This window comes from Balaenoptera musculus, chromosome 11 (genome assembly GCF_009873245.2).
Source record: "Balaenoptera musculus isolate JJ_BM4_2016_0621 chromosome 11, mBalMus1.pri.v3, whole genome shotgun sequence".
NCBI lineage: Eukaryota > Metazoa > Chordata > Mammalia > Artiodactyla > Balaenopteridae > Balaenoptera > Balaenoptera musculus.
Window position 1 is genome coordinate 68004237 of NC_045795.1, and position 17816 is coordinate 68022052.

Below are 17816 nucleotides of genomic sequence, written 5' to 3' on the forward strand. Positions count from 1 at the left end.
CTTAACCACTGCGCCACCAAGGAAGTCCAAACAGAGTAGACTCCTTTTAAACAGGGCTCATTTAACCGCTTAGGTGAAGCTACCAATAGCCTCAGGGCACCTGCACATCCTGTGTCTATAAGGTACTGGTTTTCAAGAAGCCAGTTCTTCAGAGCCATTAAGCCATTGATCGTTCCCTTCTCCTCCAGTTCAACCCTCCCCACAGACAGGACCCACCATTCTTAACTATCCACCCAACATGATTACTCCCTTTTCTCAGTAGCTACTTTCAAACCTGCATTAAATTAACCTTGCTCCAAATATTAAAAACAATTAATTCCAGAATATTCTTTACCTTTCCTTCAATAATCCGATAAACTAAAGAATTCATGTCTTTTGCATTGAAAGCATGCTTCAGGGTGGCCATTTCATAAACACAGCATCCCAGAGCCCAAACATCAGACTAGGAAAAAAAAATAGTAAATGGTTAAATGTCAGAATGCCTTATTTACATTTCTCCTCTTAAAAAAAAAGAAAAAAGACATTTTCCTTAAACCAATTCACAGAGAATTCTTCTAACTTACTATTCTGATGGGTTCTAAAATTACGAATACTGCCGTAGAGACAAGGTGAGCTGGCAAACACAGCCAAATCCTACCTTATAGTTGTAGGGTTTGTTTGAGAACAATTCAGGGCTCATGTAGTAGGGTGTGCCAATGAGGGTGCTAGCCATGTCACAGTGGTTCTCAAGCACTCGGGCAATTCCTAGGTCACCCACTTTGATGATGTTTGTTCTTGTTAGGAAGACATTTTGAGTTTTTAAATCTCGGTGAAGGATGTGTTTTTCATGTAAATACTGAAGAAAAATAAAATTGTATTAAATATAAATATTTAATACCTGACTTATTTATACCTGACTTCTTATATACCATCAACAACTGTATAAGTTAAAGAGCCTTATACTCTTAGATGAGCCTTACCTACACATCAAAACACTATTGTTTTATAATCTCTAAATAAAAAGTCTAATTTACAACTTTCCAAAGTAAGAAATTAAGTTCCATGCATTAATTTGCCCAGCTTCCTTCAAAATTGTTCCCTGGTGACTTGACAGTCATATCATCTAGCATTATAAGGACCCAGTTAAAAAATGTGCTTACAAACTTTCACTGAAGGTAGAAAGACAACTTATACAAGGTCAAATGCACATTCCTCTCAGACTCATGAAATCTTCAGCTTAATAATATTTTCAACTATAACAATATCACTTTTATTGTTTAAATCCTAAGATACATTCTCTAATATCAGAGTGATATTCCATAAACAGTCTCACGTTTGAATATGTGTGTAATAAAACACAAACATGTTTCACATTTCTACTCACTCTGCCACAGCAGGGTTAAAGCCCAAAGCCCCACAGTTTAGGCAGATTAATTAGCCCAACCACCTTTCAGTATGATGCAGCTGACCAACTGATAACAAACATGGTCATTCTTTGCTCTTTGTCAATTCAGGGCCCTTAAAATGGATTTTGCTATAAATATTAAATGAATAGAGAATTGTCTTTCCCAGCAATCAGAAAAAATCCATGTCTGCTTCAATACAGATATCACTCATTCAGAACACTTCAGTGCTACAGCAAGAGGAACTAGGTCCACTTCATAAATGGATTTTTAAAAGAATTTTTTTTTCATTAAGCATTTGGGGAAGCATTTTCCTAAAATCCACCAGGCATCCCTCTGTCACCTTGGAGCAAGTGGGATGCTGAGTCCTGACAGTACCTGCAGAGCCATAGCGATCTGAACAAACCACTCCACCACCTGACTCTCGGACAGAAGCCTCCCTTTCTGCTCTTTGAGCTTTCGGTACAGATCACCTCCTTCGCAGAAGCCCATGACGATGTACAGCAGACCATCCCCTCCCTCCCACGACTCCTTGTAGGTGACAATATTGGGATGCTTCAACTGAGACAAGAGCTGAGCTTCCTGTTCAGCAGCTCGCCGCTCTCGGCTGGAGGCATTTCGGAGGTTCAGCTTTTTGATGACATACTACAAAAAAAACACATGTTTTTACAATATGCAAACAAACATACAGTATTATAGATTCAAAAGTATTTAAGGGTTATCCTGAGTGTCCTCAAAACCAACCTTCTGGAGACTGCCACATAACCTATTCATTTTGTTATTCACAAAGCACAAAACTGGGAAAAAGACTTGTTACCACTAATGATACTTTTTTACAAGTTAGACTTATAGCAGGGTAGGGGGGGTCACAAAAAAATTATACTTTCCATCTGCATTTTACAATTTCATTAATGGCTAAAAATGAGTCAGTGTTAATATACCACTGAATTAACCAAAAAATCTGTGGTAGAGATTCTTTAACCTCTAAGTTCCCCCTACAAAGGTGCATACAATATGACTTGAATATACATCTGCAGACAGAATGGGTCTGTGGATTCCATTACATACTCAAAGGGATCCAAGGCCCAATAAGGCTAAACATCACCTATCCTCAACATCCAAAATAATTCTCACTTAAAAAAAAAAAAAAGTCCTCCAACACCTAATACATTGCCCTCAACCAACTGACACACCAAACAATTCATTATTCAACAAACACAATCATAAATGTGTTTTGTAACAAAGCATAAATGTGCTTGGTAAAATGTAAACAAACTACTGCTCAAATGTGAGGGACTATTATTACAGCTAGCACCCCATCCTCAGCTCAAAAAAATCCCCCCTCCCCATTGACCACTGAATAAATCTCTTATGCCTGAGCTTGTGTTCCAGGCAGTGACCAGCACCTGAGACAAGGCAGAATAGGCGAGAGGACCTTATACTTATGGGGCCATCTCCCTTCAGTTTGTCTGGGGCAATCCCATTGTCCTGGTGTAATATAAATAGTGTCTCCTTTCAGTTTCCAAATTGTCCCAGTTTGTACAATACATTATATGGTCACCCGTTTATAAACCACATTTAAGAATTGGTTTATTATCCTGAGGCTAATGGGATAAAGTGCAACATTAGAGGCACGTTTTAGAAAGATCACTGAGACTGCAATGAAAGTGATGAATTGGAGAAGGGCAAGTCATGTGGCAGGGAGGACAAGCGGGAGGCCATGGCCATAGCTTAGCTAGAGACTATGATGTCCTGGATGGGGGAGGTACCCGTGGAGATGAAGAAGAGGCCAGTTGGCTTAGTGGACAGACAAATAAGGGGGTGGGAGTGGGGGAAGGTAAGGGGGGGATCCCAGAACGACTCCCAGGTGTCCAGCTTGGGCAATTGGCTGGTTGGTGGTGCTACTCCCTGAAATGGGGACCGTGAGAGGAGGTTTGGAGGGAAGGTGATGAGCTGAGTTTTGAGCGAGTCCAGAGGTCTCCAGGTCAGACGGGGTATGGTGCCCTTCACTGAAGGAGGAATACTTGCCAGGCGCCGCCGTTAGGTCCTGGGAGTGTACGCTCTCACGGAACTGTCGAGAGTGCGGGGAAAGTGTGCAGATTAAGCACACCGATTACGACTACAAAGAGAACGCCAGGGAGTTCGGGGCGCATATGACAGGAAGGCCTGGCCTACTCTTGATGGTCTGGGACGATTTCCCTGAAGAAGTGCCATCTGAGGTGCGTCCCCTTCAGAATATCTGCGCCCAGCCCTTGGACGGCGCCCTCGACGAACCCCTGCCTGCCCCCATCCCCTGCCGGGCCCCAGCCCCGCCGACCTGCCTGCCGTCCCGTCGGTGCCTCACGAGCGTCACCTCCCCGTAGCTGCCCCTGCCCACGACACGCAGGTAGCAGTAGGCGGTCAGGGGCATGTTCCCGGAGCGGGTCCACAGTCGGGATGCGGCGGCAGCGGCGGGGGCGCGGCGAGCGGCGGCAGGAGGCCCCGCTCATTCCACAGAGGAAGTGGTGCCGGCGGCGTCTGAGGCGGCCCTGCCAGGGTGCCAGCGCAGAGGCCCGACCCACCGCGACGCCGCTGCCATAGCGATCCCCGCAGGCGCTGCCCTGCGCATGCTCCGCGGCCCGGAGGACCCACCACAGAGCCGAGGCGACAGGCGGCCAGAGCGACCACGCCGGGCCTGCGCGCGCACCCTCGGCCTCACTTCCAAGGCCGGAACTTGCGGGTTTCGCGCAACAATAGACTTGTGAACGCTTGCCCTTACTGAGCGCTTACTTGTTCTTAGTGCTTTGCACGTATTCGCTCCACAAATATTTACTGACTGCTTACCCTGTGCCTGGCCGAAAAAGTCCCTGCCCTCCGGGAGCTCACATTCTAATGGGGGACTGGGGACAGACTAGATTCTACAAGTAACATTTGTTATATTTACTTTATCATATGGTGGTTAATGTATGCATGCAGCAATCCATCTTATTTTTCATGCATTGCAAGATAAATTGAAGGTATCAGTGCACTTCACCCCTAAACAATTCAGCTTGCATATCGAGAACTGCAAAAACTCTCAGAAGGACTCCATTCAAACCCCTGCACTAAGTGACTTGACCAAATTTTGGCATGGTTTTTAACAGCTTAAGGCAGTGTCCCCAGAGTACCTGCCCACCTTAAATGGCCTGCCTGTGGAAGCTCAAAACTGCCAAAAGATTTATCGTTTGATCCAGCCAACACCTCCCTTTCCTAGGACATATACCTAAAAAGCTTAAAATTATAAATCCAGTGGGGCGGGGGGGCAGGGGGGTGTTGTATTCCTACAACCCCAGAATGTCTTTCTTAAGGTCATGAAATCCATCCCATTGAAATGTAAGGTTTCTTGGCCTATATCCAAGAACCAATTTTTGCCCAGTTTGGGGGGTGGAGTTGATATTGCCCCTGTTGAGAATGCATAATACAGAGCATACTATTGGGGGTTTTTTAATATAAATTTATTTATTTTTATTTATTTATTTTTGGCTGCATTGGGTCTTTGTTGCTGAGCGGGCTTTCTCTAGTTACGGCAAGCGGGGGCTTCTCATTGCGGTAGCTTCTCTTGTTGCGGAGCACGGGCTCTAGGCGCGTGGGCTTCAGTAGTTGTGGCACACGCGCTCAGTCACTGTGGCTCACAGGGTCTAGAGCGCAGGCTCGGTAGCTGTGGCGCACGGGCTTAGTTGCTCCGTGGTATGTGGGATCTTCCCAGACCAGGGATCGAACCCATGTCCCCTGCATTGGCAGGGGGATTCTTAACCACTGCGCCACCAGGGAAGTCCCTAGCATACTATTGTTGAAAAAACAAAATTCAACTGAGTAAAATTTAAAGATCTTATAGTCTTTTTCTGCACTCCCAATGCATGGGGCCTGGGTTCTATCCCTGGTCAGGGAACTAGATCCCACATGCCACAACTAAGAATTCGCATGCCACAACTAAAGATCCCGCATGCCGCAATGAAGATCCCACACGCAGTAATGAGGATTCCCATAAATATTAAAAATAAAGATCTTATAGTCTTTATTCAGCATGAATTCAACATGAGTTGGGCAGCAGCATCCCATTTAAGCAGAGAGAAAGGAGCTCTGAGGAGCTACAGAAAATGAAAGACTTTTATAAACAGAAGAGCATGGGAATAAGGAGTTATACCAGCAAAAAGTGGATTTGTTGTGGCAAGGTCACCTTCCTTTAGGGGATGCAGGGGTCTATCAGGCAGATTACCTCACTAGTGCCAACCAGGTGATTCCCGATCGACTGGCTTAAGATTACATTTCTGGGAGAGGCTGAAACTATAAGTCTCAATTAGATGAAATGGGGCTTAGCATGAGTGACTCCACTTGGGACCTGTTGTCTTGTTTTTAACAATTCCCCCCTTTTAATCAGGCTCTCAGCCTAACTGAAAGATGTGATAAAAATTTAAGGCATTACTGCCACTCCCACCTACCGCTCTGAAGTTCTCCCAGTTTTTGCTGATCCTGTGTGGTATTCACAGGTCGTGACATCTTTTTGCTAAATCTCTCTGTGGTATAGAAATATCATGACTTTGGGTTCACATTCTTTATGTCAATCATTCTCTTCGTTCCTTTTCTGATGTTCTAGTCTTAGGGAGATCATTTGTTGGTGGTTAGCAGCTGCAAACATGCATTTAAAGCTATTAAGAGGGGATTCCCTGGCGGTTCAGTGGTTAAGACCCTGCACTTCCACTGCAGGGGGCACACATTTGATCCCTGGCCAGGAAACTAAGATTTAAAAAAAAAAAAAAAGCTTTTGATAGAATACATCACACCAGGGAGACAACTATGAGTATTATAAGCAGAATAAATTCCCAATGTCTGGTGTGCACTTTGGAGCCATGGTCTCCAAGCTCCAAACCAATCAAAATCAAATAAGTCAAAGAAAGACCGACCCTGTGGAAGAAGGAGTCACTTTCTTAAGCCAAGTGGCTTGCTCAATGATCTTATCCCAGAAATGTCAATCTAGGTGCAGCAAGTGGTGTTGGCCACAGCACAGACACCTCCCTGGTCAGCTAAATGATAATCAAGAGCTATCATATCACCAAAAACAACTTTGACCACAGAATCTAGGGATTTTTGTTGGGCAGTTATTGCTTTAGCAGCAGATTCTGCAATGTCTTCAAGAGTTAAAAGGAGGTTCCTGATCATAGCCTCATGTGCACTTGCTCCTAGCCAGGGGAGTTAAATGAACGTAATTTTGACTTATGAATGCCTCCTGGTAATTTCCCTTTGAGTCTGTGACTCAGGACTGTAAAGGTGACAGCCATGGAGACCAGCAAAATTTAAGGGTCTGTAGACCACACAGGTGGTTTTATTCTGGATACCCTTGCCTTGTGTCCCTTTCTTTGTGCAGAGCCTGGATGCAAGGTTCCCCATGTTTGGAGTTGTCAATCAGAGACAGGGAAATGCATCCCCAGGGTTAAGGAGTCTGACATGATAGGGAAGAGACTGAGTTTGTTCCAGAAAAACTGAGGCATTGGAAATCAGAAAGAAGTTTGTGACAGGCAGAACTACAGAGTCATCAGCATGTGGCAAGTCCAACAGTCTTTTGGAGGTTGGATTACCTCCCTTTGAAATGGCCTGAGATACAAAGGTGGTCAAAAGAATCATAAAGACCTTCATCATGTAAGTATTAGGAAAAGGATGGTCAGAGAGAGAAGAAGGAATAAAAGAAACATTCTTGATCCAACGTCTTGGGAGGAGGCAGTCTACCTCTATGTTGGCTTCTTCTTTTCCTAGTCAATTTGATTTTGAGGTCTCCAGCGGGTGTGCAATTCCTAGAGTCTGAAGGAACCCTTTTTAATTGGGAGATGTGGACCCAAGGTTCAAGTCCCTGAAGTTTGGCTGCCATCTGGGTAGTGTAGAGGACCTGGTATAGTCCCTTCCAAGGAGATTCAAGGGCAGTCTTTGTTCTTAGAGATTCCAGATCAGAAGGATGGGAGAGAACTGGAAACATCAGTTTGGAGATTCACAGCCAGATATTTGAGGAAAGTAGAAGAATTCAGGACCCAGTCCAGTTTACAGGTATATAACAAAACCTCAAAGACAATTAACAGGACCAGAATCTAGTATCTACAAAAGTGCAAACATAATTTTCTCTCTACAATCACAAAGATAATTTACCGAAGATAATCGCAGTAAAACTAATATTTTTGCATTAAACTTGGCATGATTATTTACATAAACAAGAGTAGCAACTGACCATATAAGCTCTTTTAAAGCTTGCTTTACTGAAATTTCATAAGGAGTCTCAGATTGAACTCTTAAAAATCCTCTGAGGCAGGAAGCCAAGCCAAGAACTCACCATCAGATTTTACCTGCAATACTTATGGTTTGGGTGAATTCCTCTCCTGACGTTCCTGGATCTGCCAGGAAGTGACCTTCCTTACTCACCTGGTAAGGCTACCAGGAACACTAGAAGCAAGGTACCAGGCCAATTCTTCCAAGCAGTCCTTAAACTGTCTTGTCATATGTGAATGCACATCTCTCTTAAATGTAACAGTCCAGCCAAAGCCATGGTAATATAGTCACTGGTTTCCAATTGTGTCCTGTTACAAGGAGGACAGATTTTTATTGAATTTATGCAAATAACTAATTATATTGCCAATCATTCTACTTTCTTTTCCTTTTTTTTTTTTTTTCCTTGGCTGTGTTGGGTCTTCGTTGCTGTGTGCGGGCTTTCTCTAGTTGCGGCGAGCAAGGGCTACTCTTTGTTGCGGTGCACGGGCTTCTCATTGCGGTGGCTTCTCCTGTTGCAGAGCACGGGCTCTAGGGTGCGCAGGCTTCAGTAGTTGTGGCACACAGGCTCAACAGTTGTGGCTTGTGGGCTCTAGAGTGCAGGCTCAGTAGTTGTGGTGCACAGGCTTAGTTGCTCCACGGCATGTGGGATCTTCCCAGACCAGGGATCGAACCTCTGTCCCCTGCAGTGGCAGGTGGATTCTTAACCACTGCACCACCAGGGAAGTCCATCTACTTTCTTTACCTACTTTTCATACACAGTTGTTTCCTTTCACCCTTATTATTTCTAAGTAGTTTCAATTACATATGTTAATTAGAACTCTTAACCCTTAGAATCCTTAATTTCTAGTGAAAACTAAGAAGTGAGTAATCGTGGACAGTCTCTTACACTAGCATTCTGTGGACTGGCAGACATAAATACATTCCATAATTTCTAGGAGTATATTCTTCCTCATAGTAAATTTTCCAATGTAGCAGAAAAGATTTTTACTAATAGACCTAAATATATTTAGGCTCTTTTTTTTTTTTTTTTTGTAAAAAGGAAACCAAAAGTGGATAAACTTATGTTCAGTGATTAATGTTTCAGTATTTTATTTTATTTGAAAATGATCTAAATATTTAATAAATGTCCATTATTTAACTTATCTCAGTATAACTTTAAGGTTTCAAGTAACCAGAAAGATTTTGGAAACTATTTAAGTAGACATGCCATAAAATAAAATCATTGCTGAAGTGTTTGCCTAAAGACTCTTATCCCATTTACGTCTATTTAATTCACTTTTTCTTTTCTTTTTTTTTAAAAATTATTTATTTATTTATTTTTGGCTGCGTTGGATCTTAGTTGCGGCAAACGGGATCTTTCATTGCGGGGTGCAGGCTTCTCTCTACTTGTGGCGCGCAGGCTCCAGAGCACACAGGCTCTGTAATTGCGGCACGTGGGCTTAGTTGCCCCGCGGCACGTGGGATCTTAGTTCTCCAACCAGGGATCGAACCAGCATCCCCTGCATTGCAAGACTGATTCTTAACCACTGGACCACCAGGGAAGTCCCAATTCACTTGTTCCTAACATGAAAATTTCATCATACCAAGTTGTTTTTCTTGCTAAAAAATTCGGTAACAGAAACAACATGAACTTATTTAGCTAGTGTACTCAGGTGGAATAAAAGTTGTATTCTGCATTATTTTTAATGATAACTCTGAAGACATACCTATTTTAATTAAACCAACAAACTTAAACTAGCTTTTATTTACCAAAGATTACTTCAGATCACATGAACTTGAAAAACATTTGGGTTAATTTTTATATTTCTGAGAGTTTTAGGAATCCTTAATTCATATAAGTGCTTGTGGACAGGGAATTTTGCCTGCCATTCCAGTGAACAATGTTGCCCACCATCCCAGTTCTACAAGGATCCAGCCGTTATCTACAGCAGCCCACGGTGCTCCCTGAGGGTAATTCAGGATGGGGAAAAACAGGAGGCATTCTGCGCTTTGGATATTGGCATTAGATAGTTAAGATGCATTTCTAAGGCATAATTTCTATGAACCCAGATTCTTGCGTCTTCCCATACGTAGGAAAGCACTCCAATCATTGACCTGAGGCATCTGTTCCTCTTGTGATTAGCAATAATCTTTTGATGTTCTGAGGCAGGAGATAGATGGGCTCCAGGTTAGACATTTACAGCCAGCCTCCTGTTTACACTTCCAGAAAGAAATAACAACAGGAACAGGGCAAATAGCTGGACTTTGCCTCTAGTGACCTAGAGATTGTCATACTAAGTGAAGTAAGTCAGACACAGAAAGACAAATATGGTATGATATTGCTTATATGTGGAATCTAAAAAAAAAAAAAGGGTATAAATGAACTTATTTACAAAACAGAAGTAGAGTCATGGATGTAGAAAACAAACTTATGGTTACCACGGGATAAGGGGGGGGGAGGGGAGGGATAAATTGGGAGATTGGGACTGACATATACACACTACTATATATAAAATAGATAACTAATAAGAACCTGCTGTATAGCACAGAGAACTCTACTCAATACTCTGTAACGGCCTATATGGGAAAAGAATCTAAAAAAAAACAGAGTTGATGTATGTATATGTATAACTGATTCATTCTGCTCTTTGCTGTACACCTGAAACTAACACAACATTGTAAATCAACTATACTCCAGTAAAAATTAAAAAAAAAAAAGAAAACAGTAATGGCAGGGCCAGAGAAGAGCTGAGTCCTGCCCAGATAAAAGATAAAGAGGGACTTCCCTGGTGGTCCAGTGGGTAAATCTCTGCACTTCCAATGCCGGGGGCCCGGGTTCAATCCCTGGTCCGGGAACTAGATCCCGCATACATGCCGCTACTGAGAGTTCACACGCGGCAACTAAGAAGTCCGCGTGCTGCAACTAAGAAGCCTGCATGCCGCAACTAAGAGTCCACGTGCCACAACTAAAGATCCCTCAGACCTCAACAAAGATCCTGCACTGCAACTAAGACCCGGCGCAGCCAAAATAAATATAAATAAATAAATAAAAATTTAAAAAAAAGATTAAAAGCCCACATATTTCTCATTCTCAAGGTCAAGGAGACCTCCCTGACTACACATGCGCAGAAAGGCTCCTCAGGGATCAAAAAGGGAGGGGGCACCACCCCACAGTAGGTGATGTTGTTACTGAGTCCAAGCTCGCTCTGCTCACTGCACGACAGGCCAGTAAATCGGGAAATGAGGTGTTGAGGCAAGGAATAGAGACTTTATTCGGAAAGCTGGAGGACTGAGAAGATGGCAGACAAGTGTACCCCAAAAAACCGTCTTATCCGGGTCTGGATGCCAGTTTCTTTTATAGAACAGAGAGGGGGAAGAGGTGAGGAAGTAAAAAGGCCATTTATCTTGCAAAATATCTCCTTGCTTGCCCCTCATCAGGAAGGGGATGTGTTAATTTCTTATTTTCTGCAGCCATTCACAGGTGGGCAGTGTCAGAATGCCTCTCTGTGAACTGAACAAAGGGACTTTAGTTTAACAGTCAGGCAGAGGGGCAGGGTTCCCTGTGGCAGGCCATTATGTATGCTTACAGCTATAGACAGTGATTATAATAACAAAAGCAACAAAAAGCAAAGGTTAAAGTAAAAGAAACAGATGCAACATGGAGTCAGGATTTGCTCTTCCCTGTTGCGATGTCAACCTACCCATAGGCCTCTTTACTAGACTCCATCTTGGCTAAGAGATGTGCACGCACACAGGGGAGGATCCTGAGATAAACCAAATATGGACTCAGAGCCGGGCAAAGCAAGATGATTGACCAGAGGAAACCCGGAAGAAATGCCCCAAACTACGATGGGGGCACGACTCTCCCTCTCTGAGCCTGCCCATGCGTGTCTATTCACACGTGCTCTTTTTCCTCCTAATAAACACTACTTGTTTCACTACTTTCCACCTCTTTGTGGAAATTCATTTCTACAAAGCCAGTGGGCCAGGGCCTTGTCACTGGCCACTGGCCCTCATGGTCTAGTGGCTAGGATTCACCTCTTTCACTGCTGTGGCCTGACTTCAATCTCTGGCTGGGGAACCAAGATCCTGCTTCAAGCCACTGCTGGCCGAGGCCACCAGAGATCAGTTCAACTACATGTCTTTTTTCCAGCAGAAAATGTCAATGTATCCTGGCTCCTCCCTTACCTCTTCAGAACAGTTCCTCAGAGCTGAGAGGCTGTCTCCCAGGCTATGGTCCTCAATAAGATTCCTCAAATAAATCTTAAACCAAGGCACTTCCCTGGTGGCACAGTGGTTAAGAATCCGTCTGCCAATGCAGGGGACACGGGTTCGATCCCTAGTCTGAGAAGATCCCAGATGCCATGGAGCAACTTAAGCCCGTGCGCCACAACTACTGAGCCTGCGTGCCACAACTACTGAAGCCTGCGTGCCTAGAGCCCATGCTCCTCAACAAGAGAAGCCACCGCAATGAGAAGCCCTCGCACCACAACAAAGAGTAACCCCTGCTCGCCGCAACTAGAGAAAGCCTGCAACGAAGGTCCAGGTTGTGCATTTTTCTTCAGTCAATGTGCTTAATTTTCTTTAAGCCAATTAAATAGAATTTTTTTACAAATTAATTTCGGCAATACCTTCTTAATGTAGGAAAATACCACACATCTACAGCATATGTATGTAGACACATATAAAAATACAGATTGATGCAAACAGAGAGCTCATAGCTTTTTTTTTTTTTTTTTTTTTGGTTGCATTGGGTCTTCGTTTCTGTGTGTGGGCTTTCTCTAGTTGCGGCGAGCGGGGGCTACTCTTTGTTGTGGTGCGTGGGTTTCTAATTGCGGTGGCTTTTCTTGTTGCGGAGCATGGGCTCTAGGCACGTGGGCTTCAGTAGTTGTGGCATGTGAGCTCAGTAGTTGTGGCACGCAGGCTCTAGAGCACAGGCTCAATAGTTGTGGTGCACAGGCTTAGTTGCTCCGTGGCATGTGGGATCTTCCCGGAGCAGGGCTCGAACCCGTGTCCCCTGCATTGGCAGGCAGATTCTCAACCACTGCGCCACCAGGGAAGTCCCAAGAGCTCATAGCTTTTGTTCTAAAATTTTAGCCATGAACTGGGTACAAAATTACAAAATTCACTAGTTGTAGAATAAGCTGGATCCAATTGGTTTTGGCCGATGGAGTAAGTTAAGGTTACCTGCTCAGATGGCTAAAACTTTTTACTAATATTTGTGGAGAAGACACTTAAGATTTTTACTTGCCTAAGTTCCAAACAACCTTTCCCCCTTTTGTTTTCCTTCTGATAAGAATGGTCTCTCTGAAGTTTGCATTTCAAAGAGATGACCTAGATAAGAATTCTGGAGAAGACCAAGTAAGAATATTTACATCTCAAAGGCACAGGGAAAAATTGCAAATTCCTCTAAGGACTTTCGTTTTCTAAGGCCAGAATTTTTACCGTACTCACAAGCCTTTTAAGATAAATAGGGGAGGTTTGGGGGTTGGTAAAAAGGACAGGTGGACTTTGAATTGTTTCTGGAGCTGCATTTCTGGCTTTGCAAAGATTTGTAAGGTAAGGACAGTTGCTTTTAATACCTCAGGGGATTAGGTTGCGACTTAAATGACATTATAGATTGATCCACCCATCCAACTACATTTTTCTCAATTTGCTTCTTTGTATCAGGGAGAAGATCTTCAACTAAGATGGAAATCAAAAAGAGTCCTATGTTCTAGATTTAGAGCTGTATGTCTTTGAAATGTTTTAGTAAATCCTTCCACAAAGGCTTCAGAAGGTTTTTTTGCTTGTTTGTTTTCTTCTTTCCCTCTGGGTACATTTAGCTTAGAGAAGGCCTAAAAAAAAATTCTTACCAGGCTCTGAATATCAGCTTCCAATTTGGCCAATTTCTGGCCAAAGAGCTACCTTGGGGGAAAAAAAAAAAGTCCTTTCAAAAAAATCTTGTTAATTTTCAGCCAGGACAAACAGTAAAGGTAGGTACAAAATCAAGTTTTATTCTCCTCTTGACTGGGCACTACAGACAGAGATTCAGGAGAGCTGAAACTGGTTAGAATTCTCACTCTTCACTGGCTTTACCAGTTTTCCCAGGATCCCATATTCAGGCTCCAATATCTACCAGAATTTCTCAAGGTTATCCATTAATTTTAATTTTAATTTCCCTAGGCTGCTTAAGGAAATAAAATAGCTGTTTACCAGAAAATCCCTCAGGAGGCCCTTCGACACTGGGAGGGGCCCACACCAGGGCCATCCTTTAAGGGTAGATATGGGGACATCTGTAAGGCCACTAACTTGGTGGACTTTTCTTTATGGTCTTGTAGTCTCTTCAGAGTGGAAAGACAATTCAGACAGAGGATTACTAGAATGAGCACTCAAGTAAAGGAGGATAGCGGGGAGCAATAGGAGTTGCATCAGTCTCATATAGTCTTTTCTTTTAGATGCCGGTGTGTCTTTAATTTTTCATTAGCCTTTTGCAATGAATCTCTCAATGAAGCTATTACGGAATTCTGAAGGCTTTTGGAGGTTTCTGCATGCCAATTAAAATAGGTGTCCCATTCTGTGTGTTTGATTTGGGAACCCTTGCTTTCAAATGCACTTCTTAAATAAATGCTCTTGTCTAACTGGAACCTTTCTCATAACAGCTATTGTAAGTCTAGATTGTCTTTGTAAGATTTTGCCATTTTTGTAGATATTTACAGCTTCCAGGACCACAGTTCTTGGATATAAAATAAGCAGTTGCGCCAGAAGGCGACGCACTCAATTATTTGAAACTCAATCCCATTTCTTTAGCTAAGTCTTGGGTCTCTTGGAGCCAAATTAATACCTGAGAGGGATGTGCTGCCAGGTTGGAGTTTGTGTGGTGTTTTACAGTGGATCTTGTTGCACAGAAATTTTCTTGCAGTCGGCAGGTGACCTAGTGTCAACCTAACCCTTTCCGAGACCAATTTATTATAATTACTAGGGTCTTAGAGTTAGGTGGTGAGTGCTCTAACAGCTTTTAAGTGCTCCACCTGTGCCCACCAGTTTTGTGGCTTTTGGCTTCCAAGATTCCTATTAGCAACAGCCTTGACCTCATGTGCACATTAACAGAAACTAACAGTAACCTGGCCAAGAGAAGGCCTTGTGTGCACCACCAGCAATTCCCAATGTGGAACTGGGGACTAGGGAAAGGACTGAACCAGAAGACCACCAACAAAGGGGACTATGGACTGGGATTCCAATCAAATAAAGAACAGTGGACGAAACCAAGGGCTAGAGGCTTGGGTTCTGGGTGGAACCATCTGCTAGCTCAAGCTGACCTGCCCCGGACTGGAAAGCCAATTAAATCAGAAGTTTGACACAAAGAGAATGGAGCTCAGAACCAGGAGGAACTTACCCATGGCCTTTGGAAGTGGCGAGAAAGAGAACTCAGAGGATTTGAGGGTACCAGTGCTTGTGTTTCTTGTCCTCAAAGCCCTCAGAAGTTTCCTTTGGATCCCACCACTGCCACCAAATCTGTTATAAAACAAATTTCAACTGAGTACATTTTAAAGATCTTACCGGCTTCATTCAATGATTCACGAATTGGGCAACATATCCCATCTAGCTGACAGAAAGGAGCTCCCAGGAGCTGTACGAAATGAAAGATTTTTATAGGCTGAAGGGAGCAGGAATAAGGAAGTTATACTAGCAAAAAGTGGATTGGTTGTGGCATGGATCAGGAAACAGTATCTATAGTTGAAGCTGTGAGACCCAAAGGGCCATGGGCTGGGTGAGATGGAGGTCAGCAGGGGTCAGACCTCTCAAGACCTGGACGTATGTTAGACAGGGAAAGGCCTAGAGCAGATCAGCCTTTTAAGATAATGACTCTGGCTGCTGCCAGAGGGTAGACTGTGGGAGCAGAGTGGAAGTGAGGGGAGCAGCCATCTAGGTGAGAGATGAGGGTGGTAGACTCGGGGGTGACTGGGGATTTGGAGAAAAGTGAATGGACCAAAAAGATATTTAGAGGGTTGGAGATGGGGTGGGGAGGAGGTTGAGAGTTTAGGGGAGGGAGCCATCCAGGATGCCACCCAGCTTTCTGGCTTGGATGCATGGATGGATGGTGGTGGCCTTCACTGGGATGGACAACAAGAGGAAGAAGACCAGGCTTGGTGGTGGGGGGCAAGGAAGGTCATGAGTTCAGTTTGCATATATCAGACCGAGGGGTCTGAGCAGGTCTGGGCCTACGTGCTGTCCCACAGGCACCAGCAGCACGGCCACCCTCTCAAACCCCCAGGCTCAATCTTTAGCAACTTCAGCTGCTTCCTGTCCACACATCCCCCTCCCCCTCCACACACACACACATCCACAGGGCGAGTCAACCAATCTTCTTCATCTGTCACGTGGGAACAATAACAGTATCCATTTCCTGGGGGTAGCTGTAAGCAGTAAGCGAACTAGGGCACGAAAGATGCTGAGAAGTGGGCCAGGTGCTAGTCACTGTTAGCAGTGCCCACGCCCTTTCTCCCGGCCATGCAATACAAGTGCATTTCTATCACCTCTACAGCACAGGCTTGGAGCTAGCCGTCTCCCAACAGCCCAGTCTTGATCTTGCCATGCACCTGCTCAAAATATTGTTAGTGTTTCCTACTCAAAAGATGGGACCCCTGTGCCAGCTGGTCCCAAGCCATTTCCCAGCCTCCTTCCCCACCCTCTTCATCAGGTGCTGCTCCCATCACAGACACCTGCACCTTCCCCAATCATGCTGCACACTTACCCATCTGCTTTTCTCTTTCTCCCCTTCCCACCCGTCCTTCCCAAGTGCCGCTCTATCTGCCAGGCACCTCCTCTGGGAGGCTTCTCCAAGGCCCTGCAGGGGATGAGCTCCACCCCTTCCAGATTTCTACAGCTTCCTCAGGCTCCTCTTTAGCTCTGGCCACTCTTGGGATTCACTGGGCTTCCTTTGACTTGTCTGACTCCTTTTCCCAAGGCATCAGCTCACTGAACACAGGGAGGCACTTGAGCTTCATCACTGTGGTGTCCTAGTGCCTGGCACTGTACCCAACCCAACACAGGGCTTGGTTGACACTGGTGCAGAAAATCAACAGAACCCTTAATGTACAGTTTCACGTTGATCCATCTCATCTCCCGCAAAGGCCAGAAGACAGGCAAGAAGGGTATTCTGGCCTGGGGACAATAAGCCCTTTCCCAGAAGCTGCTCTGTGAGACAAAGTCCAGGACAAGCAAACAGAGATCAAAGAAGCCTCTGGGCTCCCTCACCATATCAGGGTCACAGCAGCCAGTACATCCCAATCAGGGCCACGGAGTGGGTTGACCAGGCGCCACGTCTTCCCAGTGTGTGTGGCTTGTGGGGGACAGACAGGGTTTGTGCATAAAACTTAAGAAACTGCAGCTACAAGATGGGTCTCTTGGATCTTTGACTGCTTCTTCTTTCTTCCTAATAATGCAGAGGACATTTCTGTCATTACATGATAGGCTTGGGCTTTGGAATCTGAAAGATTTGGGTTTGAATACCTGCTCTTTCATTTGCTGTGGGACCAACGTCCCAGGGACACCGGACACCCTGAGGATAAAATTAGATCATAAAAGGCTGAGACGACGCATGGCTCGTAGTCTGTCCTTCATCATGAAAGCATGGCATTCATCTTTTGTCTCCACTATATCCTGGAATGATGAGGCTTACTTCTGCTCTTCTTTACAAAGCTGACTGGCCTAAAGGGTGTGTCACCCATTACTATCCCCAGAACTGTCCAGACCGCCTCTGGCAGAACTGCTAGAGTTGGTGCCATCAGAAACAAGGACGTGGGCAGACCCTTTCTAAGCCACCAACCATATCTGCCTCCCTGGCCAAAGTATGACTGTCTGAAAAGTTTGTTGATGCTTAAAGAATTTTGAAAGAAACACCTAACGAAGCTGAGAAATCCATTTTTAACTGTGGCTTCTTGATGCCTGCCGCAGTATCACTGGTGCTGGCCCTGTGCCACGGAGCCGGGATTAAATGAGCTGTCTGGGTCTTCACAATTCACGCCGGCTGAGTGTAGCTCTAACCAAGGGGCACAGTCTGAGTCTGGTCAGGAGTTTGCACAGCTGGGAATCCCCCTAAGGAGAAAGCTTTCACTGTCTATTTTTCATCCCCCAAATTGTAATATTTGCCTTCACCTTGTCTAATGTTTAATCCATGTTTATCCAGCATTTTATTGATTAATGGTC

General features: G+C 44.5%; 1 protein-coding gene across 8 annotated transcripts in view; it reads right to left on the reverse strand.

Moving 5' to 3' along the window:
* The window catches only part of NEK4 (NIMA related kinase 4), a 53850-nt gene that overhangs the window by 34290 nt on the left and 1744 nt on the right, over positions 1-17816 (reverse strand). For 2 of the 8 annotated variants that reach the window (XM_036868070.1, XM_036868073.1), the window contains 5 exons: positions 15004-15122; positions 13484-13535; positions 1761-2027; positions 638-835; positions 335-442 (listed from right to left, as the gene is read on the reverse strand). In XM_036868070.1, the coding sequence (XP_036723965.1) occupies positions 335-442; positions 638-835; positions 1761-1874 (420 nt within the window). In that variant the 5' untranslated portion in view covers positions 1875-2027; positions 13484-13535; positions 15004-15122. Of the gene's footprint in view, positions 1-334; positions 443-637; positions 836-1760; positions 2028-3699; positions 4045-13483; positions 13536-15003; positions 15123-17816 lie in introns of those variants that run through there. The other 6 variants (XM_036868072.1, XR_005021751.1, XM_036868071.1 and 3 more) reach the window with 6 other exon arrangements.